At 44.2% G+C, this 14,432-nt stretch overlaps 1 protein-coding gene across 3 annotated transcripts in view; it reads right to left on the reverse strand.

Moving 5' to 3' along the window:
- Window positions 1-3,123: 3,123 nt before the first annotated feature.
- The window catches only part of GANC (glucosidase alpha, neutral C), a 41,817-nt gene continuing 30,508 nt past the window's right edge, over window positions 3,124-14,432 (reverse strand). For 2 of the 3 annotated variants that reach the window (XM_008169894.4, XM_065595359.1), the window contains 7 exons: window positions 13,103-13,167; window positions 11,670-11,746; window positions 8,661-8,735; window positions 7,714-7,827; window positions 6,890-7,002; window positions 5,664-5,776; window positions 3,124-4,547 (listed from right to left, as the gene is read on the reverse strand). In XM_008169894.4, the coding sequence (XP_008168116.1) occupies window positions 4,438-4,547; window positions 5,664-5,776; window positions 6,890-7,002; window positions 7,714-7,827; window positions 8,661-8,735; window positions 11,670-11,746; window positions 13,103-13,167 (667 nt within the window). In that variant the 3' untranslated portion in view covers window positions 3,124-4,437. The remainder of the gene's footprint in view (window positions 4,548-5,663; window positions 5,777-6,889; window positions 7,003-7,713; window positions 7,828-8,660; window positions 8,736-11,669; window positions 11,747-13,102; window positions 13,168-14,432) is intronic. The other variant, XM_008169895.4, reaches the window with a different exon arrangement.

Below are 14,432 nucleotides of genomic sequence, written 5' to 3' on the forward strand. Positions count from 1 at the left end.
TTTATTATATCTTCCTTCACACTTCATAAGATCAAGATAAAATGTGTGTGGCATTCTAATGGAATGTTAACCTCACACCAGCAACAGCAATCAAGTCATGTTCTGAAGCAGGAAGCAATACTGAACTCTGTTAGAGATAGGTTTTATATAAAACTCACAAACTGGTAGAAAGCTAGGTCCCGATTCTCTTCTCACTTATGTGGTTTCAATGGAGTCACTCCTGATTTACATCAGTGGAGTTACACCATGTAAAATCAGTGTGAGCAGAGTCAGGCCCTTTGTGTCCTTGAAGAGGAGAACCAGTACTTTTTACCTAATTTTTGAGGTAGGAAGATAATTTTCTTAGCATAGACAAAATTTTGCCCTCTCTTAAAGGTTACATTGGCATAACTAAGGCCAGAATTCGGCGCTGTTTTTGTCATTTCTGTCCCTTGGAATGTTCAGATCAGTGAAATCCTTTTGTTTTCAGACTGGACTATTTGAGGCTCAAGGAGACACAGGATTCACCTCAGCTCACCCAACATGGATTGGTTCAACGGTGATTTAAACAGAAATCTTCAGGTCCCCAGTGTTTAGTGCTTGAATCAAAGTCTCACTGATCACATCTGCTTGAAGGGAGTATATAATTTTAAAGGGGGAGGAGAGTAAAGATAGTTCCTCAGAATAAAGGGTAGGGAGATCCTCAGGGTCCCAGGAGGAATGGACTTGCTTGAATAAGTTGCAGTCATTCATTTAGAATATAATGGTAACAGCTAATGCTGTGTGTTGAAACTTGGCACTCCCAGAAATCCCCTACAGAGAATAAACTGCAGCAGGTGGAACTGATTGACTGAGCACTGTGTAGGCTTAGTGGGAAAAGCTGGCACATGTACAAGCTTGTTGGTATTTGCTGGCCAGTGTGGAGTTAGAGCAGGAGGGGGCAAACTTTTTGGCCTGAGGGCCGCATCGGGTTTCGTAAATTGTACGGAGGGCTGGTTAGGGGAGTGGGTCGTGGCCCAGCCCCCACCTCCTACCTGCTCCCGCCCCGTCCCGGGACTCCTGCCCCATCCAACCCCCTGTTCCCTGACGGTCCCTCTGGGACCCCTGCCCCATCCACACACCCCCACTCTCTGTCCCCTGACCGCCCCTGGACCCACGCTGCCCCATCCAACCCCTCCTCCCATTCCTGACGGCCCCCCCGGGACCCCTGCCCCATCCAACCCCGTTCCCCCCGATCAGCCCGACCCCTATCCACCCCCCCGCCACCTGAGCACCACCTCTGAACTCCCCTGACCTCTATCCAACCCCCCCGCTCCCTTACCGTGCTGCCTGGAGCACCCGTGGCTGGCGGTGCTGAAGCTGGGCCATGCCGCCGCCACCGTGCAGCACAGAGCACTGGGTCAGACCGGGCTCTGCAGCTGCGCTGCCCCAGGAGCTCACAGCCCCGCCGCCCAGAGCATTGCATTGGCGGCGGAGTGAGCGAGTTGAGGCTGCGAGGGAGGGGGGACAGCAGGGGAGGGGCCGGGGGCTAGCCTCCTGGGCCAGGAGCTCAGGGGCCGGGCAGGACGGGCCCGTGGGCCATAGTTTGCCCACCTCCGAATTAGAGATCCTCTCTATATTCCCCACCACCCACACACATGTAACAAGAGACTATCTGAAGAGGCAAGTAAACTATTTACTATTCTCTTCATTTTGCTAAAAGAATGGAGTGAATTCTGCTCGCTTCCATCCATATAACCAACTGACATCATTCACAGGTTTGCATCAGAGCTGACTTTGGCTTGTTTTTTTTTAAAATAACATATGATTTATAGCACGGATATTATTAAATAGAGCTGGGCAAACAGTTTAAACTAACTATTGAACAGTGACAGTGGGCTGGGAGAGACATAGACTGGGGGTACGGTGGCATGGAGCTGTGTAACCTGGTCTTGGAAGAGGGGATTCCGGAAGGCAGGAGCAAAGGGTGCAGAAGGGGTGGGAGCAGGAGACTATAATGGCAATAGGAGGAGGTGTAGGGAATTGGGGAGGGAGCATTGAAGAGGACAGATAAAAGCCAAGTCTTTTAAACATTTATATATATATATATATAAGCATTTTAAAGTTTTCAGTGTGGAACAGTATCCTCCATTCCCATCTTCCAGCCTCAGCTCACAAAGGTAAAAGCACCATTTCCCCACTGCATGCATTCAGGCATGCATGAGCACCCCCCATCCCAAGGACTGGCTAAAGCAGGGGTGGGCAAACTTTTTGGCCCGAGGGCCACATTGGGGTATGGAAATTGTATGGTGAGCCATGAATGCTCACGAAATTGGGGTTGGGGTGCAGGAGAGGGTAAAGACTCTGGCTGGGGGTGCGAGCTCTGGGGTGGGGCCAGAAATGAGTTCAGGATGCAACAGGGGGCTCCAGGCTTGGGCTGGGGAACAGGAGTTATGGGGTGCAGGCTCTGGGTGGTGCTTACCTCAAGCAGCTCCTGGAAGCAGCAGCATGTCCCCCCTCCTGCTCCTATGCAGAGTGCAGCCAGGCATCTCTGCGTGCTGTCCCGTCCGCAGGCCCCGCCCCTGCAGCTCCCATTAACTACAGTTCCTGGCCAATGGGAGCTGTGGGGGTGGCACTTGGGGTGGGGGCAGTGTGCAGAGCCCCCTGGCTGCCTCTAAACGTAGGAGCTGGAGGGGGGATATGCTGCTGCTTCCGGGAACCTCAGCATGCGCGCACAGAGCAGCCTCCGACCCCGCTCCCTGGCTGGAGTGCGGGAGCAGGGCAAACCCCAGGCCCCACTCCCCAGTGGGGAGCTTGAGGGCCAGATTAAACTGGCTAGAGGGTCGGATGTGGCCCACGGGCCATAGTTTGCCCACCCCTGGGCTAAAGTCTGGAGGAAGAAAGCCGTGCTATAGCACGTCTTATAAGATCTGTAAGAGCAGAGCTTCTCTTGTGCAGACCTTCTATTTGAACAGTTGGTACTCATTCAAATAAAACCTTGGGCAATCGCCACAACCAAAACACATTGGCGGTGGGCAGGGTGGGAAAAAGCGTTGTGATAGAAAGTGTTTATCCAGCTAATTCCCAAACCCAATATTATCCTTTATAAAAATCTAAATGTTATAAAGTCTAGAAATAAATATTCAATGTGATTTCCCCATTCCCATATTATCCTTTATTCACTCACATCACCTGGTACATACTACCCTCCCAAACCTTAACTTTGGGCTGAGTTCAGATTCAACTGCTGAACTGTTCACCCAGCTCTGTTATTTACTTTCCTATAAACAGACTGTAGGGTTGTTCCTTGTCTTGTAGGCTAGGGCTGTGGGGACAGAAAGAGAATGCTTGTAACAGAAGTAATCACACTCATTCAAGTTGGTTCTGCCCAACTTGCACACAGTGTCCTAGACATACATTTTAGTCCTTTTCATTTTGCATAGATTCATCAATGCTGTTTGATCAAGCTGATTCAGGGCTCCTCCCCTTCTCCCTCTCTGAAATGCCCTATTCGCTGAACAGTCAAGATTTGCAGACACTGACTGGGTCTACACTACCCGCCTGAATCGGCGGGTAGAAATCGACCTCTCGGGGATTGATTTATCGCGTCCCATCGGGATGCGACAATCGATCCCCGAATCGACGCTCTTACTCCACCAGCGGAGGTAGGAGTAAGCGCCGTCGACGGGAAGCCGCAGAGGTTGATTTTGCCGCCGTCCCTACAGCGGGGTAAGTCGGCTGCGATACGTCGAATTCAGCTATGCTATTCGCGTAGCTGAATTTGCGTATCTTAAATCGACCCCCCCCGTAGTGAAGATGTAGCCTCAGAAAAGTGCCTGCAATTTAAAAACTAGAAATTCTTGGGTTAAAGATCTTGAAAACCAGGCCCACTCTCTTCCACAGCCTAATGGAGGACTTTATTGCATGGGTGCAAGCAGGGCCGGCTCTACTGTTTTTGCTGCCCCAAGCAGCGCGCCGAATTGCCACCGCCACGGAAACGCGCGTGCTGCCCTAACGGCACACGGACTGCTCCCCCGTCCGCAGCGGCAATTGGGGGCGCTGTTTAGGGCGGCAAAAACACACGGACTGCCGCCCCTTGCAGATTGCCGCCCCAAGCACCTGCTTGGAATGCTGGTGCCTGGAGCTGGCCATGGGTGCAAGGGAGGGCAGAATTTAGCCCACTGCCTGCAGAATCCTGTTTGCCAAAATGAAACCAGCCTTGGCAGGACAGCGATGAGCCTTTTCCAGTGATATGATCGCATTACTATTACTTTTGCCAGCTACTGACCAGGAAAGAGCTTGTCAAATCTAAGTTAAATCAATCTTTTAAAAGAAAATGTTAAGAAAGATTAGCCTGGGGCTGCTATAGTTCTGCCTACATTATTTCAAACTAGTCAGATTCAAGAGAGAAATTTAAGTCCTTCAAAACCATTTCCTTTCAACTTTCCATCCAGTTCTCTGAAGATGCAGTTTCTCCTCTCACTTGATGTGAATTTCCCAGTCAGCACCAACATTTAATAATAGTTTTTCCAGGGTCAACATGGAGGACTTGGCATCATATGTGAAAACCACTTCTTTGTCTTTCCCATCTGAATTGCAATAGGAAAAGAGAGAGTTTATGATGCACTCTAAGAAAACCTCTTCTGAACAAAGTTATACATGACTGCCTTATTTCTCTCACTCTTATTGGGTCAGATTATCTCCTCTGTTAGGCATGGAGGTGATAAAAGGAGAGCAATTACTGGCCAAATCTCCAGTATGCTCATAAGGGTGCATCAGAGTTTACAGTATCACTTCTTCTTTTACTCCAACTCTGCAAACATGTGCTTGGGGCTCCATGGTTTTTTGGGGGAAGCTACCATTCTGAACCCTTATCTTCTCTTATATCCAAGGATTTTCCTGCAGAAATTACAGCAGAATTGAATGCTTGTTTCTGCATTAATTGTCACTTTTTGTGCCTTAGCAGGAGTCGAGACAGGTGTAGGCAGGAACAATGACATTATGATTCCCAAAGGGGAAAGGGAGGCCTGGAGGGACAGGTCCTCTGTGCAAATTTTACTAGCTTTCCCTAGGCAGGTCCTTATATAGTCCAGTGGGTTCCACACTGTCAGAATCTGTGAACCCTCTTGTGTGAGCGAGAATAGAAACTTTTGTTCTTGCCTGCAAATTTCCTTTCTTGGACCAGTCTGACCCACCCTATTTGAGGGTCTAAGAGTGTTATTATTAAGATGAATCTCCAGCTGCACGCTCTGTAAAACAAGGTTATCTACATTTGTTAATCCTGGGCTCCTCCCTGGGCTTGGAGAGCTAGGTTGATCCCCAGGCTGAGGCAGCTTTGTTACCTTGTTTTGCTTTGTGTTTATCGAGACTTTCTCCTAATGAATGAACCTTACAGCCGTTTGCTGTGGTTTCTGCCCAATTAAGCCACCAGTTTACACACTAGTTGCAACAACTGGTGCTTTAGTCGACACCTTCAGTAGAGGGGCCAAGGATTAACTAGGCTTGCAAACTGAACTACCCTCTTATCCACAGTGACGGTCCCTCAAGAACAGGGTGGGATATACTGGAGGGACAGCACTGGGAAGCTTGTACTGTTGCTCCCCATGCTTATAGTTTTCTTTTCAGTGTTGTCATCTGCCACCTTTAATTAGTGCTACCATTGCAGTAAAATTTTTAAAAATTGAAGTGAAGTATAAAATACTTGCCTCTCTTACCATGGAGACTGACTGTCACAGATGTGGGTTGCTTTTGAACTCCCAGAATTAGTACCCGTTCAACTACACATTTTGTGTGGTACTGCCCAATTTCATCAGCACAGCTGAAAAAGAAAACAAACAGTCTCAGACACAGTAGTTTCTACCTGTGGTTGGAGAGCCAACCCAGGCATAAAACTTGGAGGGACAAACCACTACTACAGTTTCTTACTTCAGGATCCAAAACAGTTTATTTTCCCTAACATACTTTTTCTTGATGCAGAGGCGATATTTTTTCCCCTCCATCACCAACTGCCTAATGGGTGCGTAAGTGGGTTTCACAAGCTCCTGGTTACCTAGATGGCGTCTGAAAATGATTTAAATAGATACAAACGGTGAAGGGCCTGTCTATGTGATTCAGTCGTGCCTGCACTGAGGCGACTAATCTGTGTTTTAGTCATGTTACCCAAGCCATTCTATGATCCTGCTTTAAGGTAAGTTTCGTAGTACAGATGATCTCTAACTCACACTTAAGAGCTGAAGGAGCAAGAAAAAAACCTGTAGGTTAATGATGGTGCTACATATCCATTTGGAGAACAAAATTTTGTTACAGTAGTGGGTAGAAATCTGGGAGTAACATATTTGAGACATCTGCCTACTTACAAACAGCTGTGGATATTTTTGGTATTTAGCATGCCTGACCACCCTCTTTGTTTTTCTATGCTACTATTCTCTTGACATACATTTTCTGATTATGTTTCAACATTTCCTTCCTTGGCTTCATTGCTAATAAGTATTTGTCCCCCCATTATTTGTAATCTTAGAACATAGTCTTTATTGATATGATTACCCCGAAGCTATCCATAAAATGATTGTATCCCCTACGTATCTTCCCTTTGCAAAACTCTAAATTTAGCTTCCTCAGTCTTTCCCATATACCTTATTATCTAATCCTTGGATCCCTGTTGCTGCCCTTTGTTATATTTAATTTAGTAAATCTGTATCCTTCTGAAACAGTGTGAACCAGAGTTGCACTCAGTATTCCAGATGCTCTACACAGTCCAGGCCTGACTGTGTAGAGCAACACTTACCTCTCCAATTTTGCATGTGAAACTCTCTATCCCTGGGGGTTCTTGAGCAATGGACAAGAATAACACTTACACATTTGTTGCTAAGTAAAATGAATTATAAAAGGGATTTCCTTTTATGGGGATTTTACCTGCAACAGCTGCCATTACCTGGAAGAGAAAACATTCTTGTGGAAAGTAAATTTCCTGTGCAGGAATTGCTTCTTATGGAGGTACTGAAATGAATGCCCATCATCTAGATAGAGCTCACCTACTGCAAAGTCCTATGGGACACATCAGATGTAGAACAAAGTTAACAGAAGCCTGAGTGTTGGACAATGAAACTGAAAATAAGCATCACTATATGTTGAAGTTAACAGTTAGAAGCCACTAGAACCGTTATGATCTCTGGTAGGTTAAAACACTCCCTTGAAGAACAATCCAGCATTACTAAAAGAACATTCTGGATGTTATGGTTTTGTAAATTCATTGTGGTGTCTGTGCAGTACTTTCCGCTATTGGCTTGTATTTAAAAAGACAGTTGCTGAATTCATTCTCTCTGGGTCTGAAGAGGAAGTTTGTGGCCTGAAGCAATCCTCTCCTTCCTCCAAGCTGCTGGAGGGTGGCTGACAAGGAGAGGAAGGGCAAGGGGAAGGTCAGGAAATGCTCTACTTGTGTAGAAATCCTAGTCTCATGTTAAACGAACAGTTTGTGTGCTCTGGCATGAACCCCAGCACAAAGAGTGTAGCCCAGGCAAGTGAGAAGAGGGCCAAGTTTCTCCACAGCAATCTGGAGGAGACTGGCTCTTCTTCTAGCTGGTGTGTAGGCAAGGACCGTACTGTGCTGGTTGAACAGGCAGAAGGAGACCTCCTGTTCCCTGTAAAGCAGATCCTATTGCTAGAGGGCAAAGAGGAGCAGGGACATGATGAGATCAAAAGAGACAGGAAGAAGGGATAAAAAGACAGGTGTATAAACTAAATGTAATCCCAGAGTACCTTGGAGTCCAGAGCAACACGGAGTTCGTAAGAAATATCTGTCATCCATTCAGTGGATCTTCCTACGGTGGTCTTAAGGGGCACCACACCCCCACCTCGCTGGAACACTGGAATCTGCCAATAACAAAGCCAAGGTAGAAGAATTCAAGTGTGGAAATCATAGTGCTATTCTCTGATCATTTAATTTTAGCTTATTGGGGAAAAATTGCAGCTGTTTCTTATCACCCATAGGGAACTTCAGCAGACAGCACGTTGATGAATAAACTCTATTCTGCTTACAAGTCATCTTCCCATATGCTTTTCCTGTCTCAAAATCATCCCAACAACATTTGCTCAGAGTGCCCACCCTGTACGGTGTCTGTCTTCTCAAACAACAGCATATATTGGGGGCCATGGTGTAACTGGGTCCATCTGAATGAAGGACATGGGATACTGACAAAGACGGTCCATTGCCCTCCTCTGGTACAACAGTTGCTATAACTTACATGGACAATGGGCACTGAGAGTCCAGTGCTGACGTTCATGTAGTGCTTGAACAGTACTACGTCCCACCTAGAAATGTGAGGATGTCCAAGTGAACCCCTCCTTTGCTATAAATACTGTTGAAATACTTTCTGCACTTTCAGCATTTCTACTAAATACTCCCTCTAAGTGGAAGGTGATTTGGAGGTGGAAGGGGGTTCACTGTGGAGTTCTCTTCTGCCATAATTAGCCCCCTCTTTGTCTATCTGAGACTGCTGTGCTCATATTATCACTTTGCTGTTTCTTAGTTTGAACCATGTTGCCTAGAGTTAAGACAGCATCTTTTTTTTTCTCCACAGAAGCTATTTTAATTCTCCTTGCAGGACTGCAGCCTAATGTCACTATTCGGATTTATGAGTGTTTGGGAGAAAATCTATTTTAATCTGTCAACCCAATAAAAGCAATGTTACAAAACGAAAACATACACTCTCCAGTGTTACTGGGATCTTCAGAGTTCCTGGATAGTCCAGTCGTCTAAATCTTCTGAAGTCATACCAAACCTACATCAGGGAAAAAGGCAGAAGAAACAAACATAAGATATATATTATGAAAAGATCGGATACCTCTGCAGGGACATTTGCTTTGTGAATTCATCTCTGGCTGTCACTGTCTTTTACTGTATTCTTGTGATGCAAGGAATAGCATTTAGTGTGCTGAGTCCAAAGACCTTTCTGAGAGACTTAGTAAATGTGCATTACACAGAAACACAAAATGGAGAATGACCTTTTCTATAAGTTGCATTTGCTCTAATAGGTTTCAAAGCTGCTGCAGGTGCTAAGCAACAGTGTCATTCACAAAATGATGAAACTTTTAAAAAATACTTCAAGAAACAAATCCAGTGTAAGCACATTTGTACCTTAAAATAATCTAAGTTTTCCACAGGCCTCCAACTTGTGTTCTGAGATATGTGCTATGGACCAAACCTCTTTAGTACACACTGCTTTGGCTCTAGGGCCTTTGGAATGAGTATAAGAGACAACAGGACACATTGTCTATTTCTCATGAATTTTCAGTCTTTTTATGTTAAGTAACAGGGCTTTGCAGTTCAGTGCTTAGTACATGTGAAGGGTTAAATTTAGGCTGGTCTGACAACTGAAACCTTCTCCTGCACCAAAAGCCAAATGCATTTCTAGGCACCCACAACAGCATGTGATTTTCACATTGTCCTTGAGAGATCATGCCCCCAGTGTAAGGTTATTCAGTTTTTGATATTGTCTGAGTAAATGCTGTAAACTGTATAAAGCAGGTCAATGTGGACTTTTCTCTATTACCTGGGAACTAAAATAAGGCAAACAAAATAACTACAACCTAGACGTCAGACTTGACTGAACTTATTGGGATATTCCAAAGCATGCTGCAAGAGCAGGTCATTGAAAATGACCATACAAAGCACCCTGTGCCTCTGCACCATAGTCCCTGACAGGATTAGCTGTTACAGCCATGGCAGGCAGTGAATTCCTATACAAATCTTCACTAAAAAAAAAAAAAAAAAAAAGTGTGTGTCAGAGATTCCTGAGAGAGACCCTAAGCAATCTTTCCCATATTTCTATACTCTGCCTTATCTCAAGCACAATGATCAAAGAACTCCTAGTTCCTGAGACACATTGGGGAGAGCCACAGGCTTTTACTTGACCTTTCATACTCAAGGCTATTCCGTCCTCTCCTTTTCTACCTGTTGTCCCGTTCACCTGCCTCCAAAATTAGATCTCAAGCTCCTACTCAGTGCAATCAGAGCTGATTCCCATGACATGTGGGAAATCTAGTTACTTGAGATGCTGAGAAAATTTTAGTCAACACTTAGCCATGGAAGCTGAAGAAATCTCTCTTCCCAAAGTACCACCTCCACAACCTCTGATTCTGAAACCAAGTCTTCTATGTAGAAGCACATTGCACTGCCATCATGTGGATGAACAACTTTCTCTTCAGAGAGGCACTGACTTTTTATAAGTGTATGAGAGTGTTTGCTGTGCTTAACTGGGGCACCTAATCACAGAACAACAATCTGCACTGCAGCACTTGCATTATTATTACTCAGACTGAGGCAGTGGCCAAAATGTGTTAGTTGCTGAAATGACAATACCTGCTCTGAAGAGCATGCAGTCTTGGGTAAAAAGAATATAACATACAAGCAAAGTGATCACGGTGACAGGCACACAGCAAGATTATAAGAAAAAATTGTTGAAGTTCCTCTCCTTTCATATTTCCTCTACCATCCATCCCCCAAGTCTTTTCCCCCAGGTTCAACTCAAATGTCCTTCCTATCCTCTGTCCCAACATTTGACCCCTTCCTGCAACATAAATGAGAAACTAACCCTAGGAAAAGGAAATTAAATAAATAAGCAGACAACTTAAGTCAGCTAGAGTGTTGCAGAGGTGTAGGATAAGTATAAAATTAAAGAACTAAATTTAGCTTAAGTTTGGTTAAGGAAATATATATTTGTTGTAAAGAAAGGCCCAGACTAGCAAGTAGAATGAAGGCCTTGAAAATAATAAGTAATAAGGCCAGAAGGAATGAAGTAGGGAGGCTGTCTGGTTCAAAGAATAACTAATGAGATAAGGGGAAGTTTCTAAAAAGAAGGCCTCTGACTGAAAGGGATGACTGCAGATGGTTTTAAATAAAATAAAGAGAATCTGTCGTAAAATGAGCCAACATGGCCCTTCCCCAACTCACACACCAGTGTTAAAGCCTGTGTAAACCTAGGTGCAATTGGGAAACTGTTGGACAGCTAGAGGGAAGGGAGGAAAAGCCTTGGGAAGAAAGGAGGTGCAAAATCTTATCTGGATTAAGACTGGAAATAAAGTGAACTGTCTCAAATTGGTGTTTAGCTGAAGTCAGCAATTGGCAATGACATCACTTGTTTGTAAAAGGGCATAAAAAGTAAACTCTTAAAGGATTCATTGCTAATACCTGCCTGACCATGTTGGAGCCAGCCAATACGGATCTAAATACCCCTGGGTGTAGCCCCTTTGTGAGTATCTTGATCAAATACTTATCCATTTTTTGTTGCTGTTTGGATATAGTAAATTGCTTATTAGTTAGGGTTTGTAGGCATGTTTAGAGCAATTGTATAAGTATCATTTGGCCTTTGGATTTAATAAAGGAATTTATGATTAAATTTGTGTTTGGTGGTTTCCCATATTCATAATTCCAACAAGGTGTCATGGAAGGAGTGGGGCTTGAGGAGGGATTTAAATGAGAAGAGAATAATAGCTCGGGTGCTGGCCCGGGGAGGGTAGTGTATGTGTAGAAAGTACAGAGATTGCTGTGCAAGAGACAGACAAATGGGGAAGAGTGGCCTTGAGAAGGGGACTTGGGTTGCCGCTAGTAGCAATATCACTTATTGGTTATGCTGGAATAGAAGAGGACTCATGAGAATGGAGTTAATGCACTTTCTTTGATTCAAACATCAGAGTGGGTTCTTAGTTACCCTTACCTCATCTGACCCAGGCAGTAAAACGTTCACTGTAGTGGCCTCTTGTTCAATGACTGGATGCACCAGTAAAGCGTTTCCTGGAATAAGAGATACAAAAGGAAATGAGAAGATGCAGCATAGCCTGTGAATAGGGCATTGGACTGAGAATCAAGGAAACCTGGGCTCTATTCGTGGCTCGGCTACTGGCCTGCTGGGTGACCTCTGGCAAGTCACTTCACCTCTCTGTGCCTCAGTTACCCCATCTGTAAAAAGGGGATGATACTGACCTCCTTTGTAAAGATAGCACTGTGCGATCTACTAATGAAAAGTGCTGTATAAATTAATAATAATATCTAACTCTTGTATAATTGTTTTGCCTTTACCTAAAGATTCCATTGTGGGGCTAATATTTAAGGTTGAAGACTACAGACTTATTGGATAGGATTTTCAAAAGCACCTAAGGGAATCAGATGTTCAAATCTCTTTGAAACGCAATGTGAGTTAGGCTGGTGCCTAATTCATTTAGGTGCTTTTGAAAGTAGTACTCAGTGTCTGTAAGAGTTATGACCATGCAATGTTAAACACCAGCATAGAATCCAAAACTATGGTATGTTACCAATATGTTAACAATGAACTTCCACAAAAATCACTCTTCACAGGTGATAAAATCCAGGGTCCTATGGGTTAATGTGCTTGCATACAGGACTGGTGAGGGACTGGGGAATCTATTAATATATTTTCATATTTAAAAAAAACAACACTTTCTTACAACTGGAAGCAAGGAAGAAGGCAACCCCATTTGGCAAACAAACTCCTTTTCAGTGCACTTCATTGGAAATGTTTACACTTTTTTTCTGAAAAATATATTGAGTAGGTTGATTGCATAGTACAGTGTTCAAAGATGTGTAACTGACAAGGGTGTGTGGGAAAAAAGTTTCTGAAGTTCTAATACTTGAAACATTCAAAAAGGCTAAACATTTGCTCTTAAAGATGTATTTTTCTAGCTCTAGAGGTAACTCAACCCTGGCAGGGATGGTTTATTAGAATCCACAGAGAAGGTGAATTTCATCAGAGGCACTGAAATCACTCTAATCTCTCCATCAGCTCTGGATAATTAGTTATTAGATGTTGCCACACCTGATGCAGGTTGTGGTTTTAGATGCTGGAACCAAGTTCCATCTCTGCCATATAGAAATGAGAGCCAAGATTTTCAAAAGCGACTAATGATGAGTGCCTCAATTTTTTCACCTTAACGTGAGACATCTTTAAAGGAGTCTGATTTTCAGAAGTGTTGAGCATTCACCCTCTGAAAATCAGGCCTCTTTAAAATATCTCTCACTTTTAAAAATCTTGGCCAGGGTTTTCATACTTTTTGCTACTATAATATGCAGAAGTGCTTAACTTTGAAACTTAAATCCAGACACCAGCTGGTGTTTAGGAAATGGTTTACTTACCCAGCATGTATTCATCTTCCACACCAAAAGTTTCTTGTTCCTTGGGGAACTCTACCCAGAGAGGCCTGTAGAAAGCAAGGTGGAGTCTTGTCAGTTTCTTCTTTTCCATTGGACACCTATGTGACTCAGCTGGAGTCCACAGGCTCCCCACCATTTTCTACGTTCCCGCTCTCCTACAAGGCCCATTTCGTGACTACCGCCATCCAACCAAAGAAGACTGGACACATTTCTCATCTGTCCCTTTAAATGCCACTTCTTCTACAATCATTATGTTTCCTAGCTGAACGAGAGTTAAGGCACTTCCCAGTGTATCTACTGCAAGCAAAAAGCTGGTCTAACCCAGCCTCGTCCGCAGGCTCTTGCAGGCCAGATCACAGTATTTGGGCTACTCAATGTGTGTGCTCAGTCAAACTACTGTTTGTTTTTCTTTTTGCTCTGGTTTTGGCATGTATGTCTGTTTTGCCCTTGGCAACCCTGGGAATCCCCCCCCATTTCCTTATGAACCCATATAGCATCAACCTTTCTTCTAGCAGAGGGGAGATGGACTGTCTGGACAGGACTTTCCTTCAGAGACCATCAGCATTGCTCCTACACTGGCTTGTTTCTGGGGGACAGTCTCTTTTCTTCTCAGCAGCTGACTGTGCTGGTTTTACAGCAATCCTGGGTCCTGTTGGTCAGGGACTGAGAAACCTGACTCAGAAGATGAATTGCATAGTAATGTGGTATGCTAATCACGTGGTCATCGCACAGGCCTTCTTTTGCTTATTTATAATTCCAAATGTTACGATAACAATAGCTCTTTCTAGTTAGAGACAAGAACTGGAACAATTCTGTGGATTCCCTCACAAACAATGCCTGCCTGACCTGCTTACTAATAGGCATACTGTTGAATGCTGCAACAGCACTGTTTATTGGCAAAAAGAACAGGAGTACTTGCAGATTTTACATTCTGCTTGCCTTCATAAACCAGTGAAGAAAATACCACACTTCCTTTTTAGTTTCTGAATTTGCCACAATGCTAGCTATGCTAACAATGCTAACCATGGCAGTATTTATTATTGTATATAGTCAACATGGGCCTGATTTTTAGAAAGGTAGAAGCCCAGGGCATGGTTAGGTGCTGGACAATATATACAAATAGGACATTTGTATATGCAAAGGGCCAGACAGATGCCCTCACTGGCTCTTGTAGTGCCTGCATGCACAAATCAGGTTCACAACTGAGTGCAGCCCAGAGCTTCTGCCCTGTTAAAAGCTAGTCCTGATCTTTAAATGCTTTTGCATTACAACTAGCGAAGAGAAATTTGAAAAAAGGACAGCAATTCTAGTG

The sequence above is a fragment of the Chrysemys picta genome, chromosome 4 (assembly GCF_011386835.1).
Source record: "Chrysemys picta bellii isolate R12L10 chromosome 4, ASM1138683v2, whole genome shotgun sequence".
Taxonomy (NCBI): domain Eukaryota; kingdom Metazoa; phylum Chordata; order Testudines; family Emydidae; genus Chrysemys; species Chrysemys picta.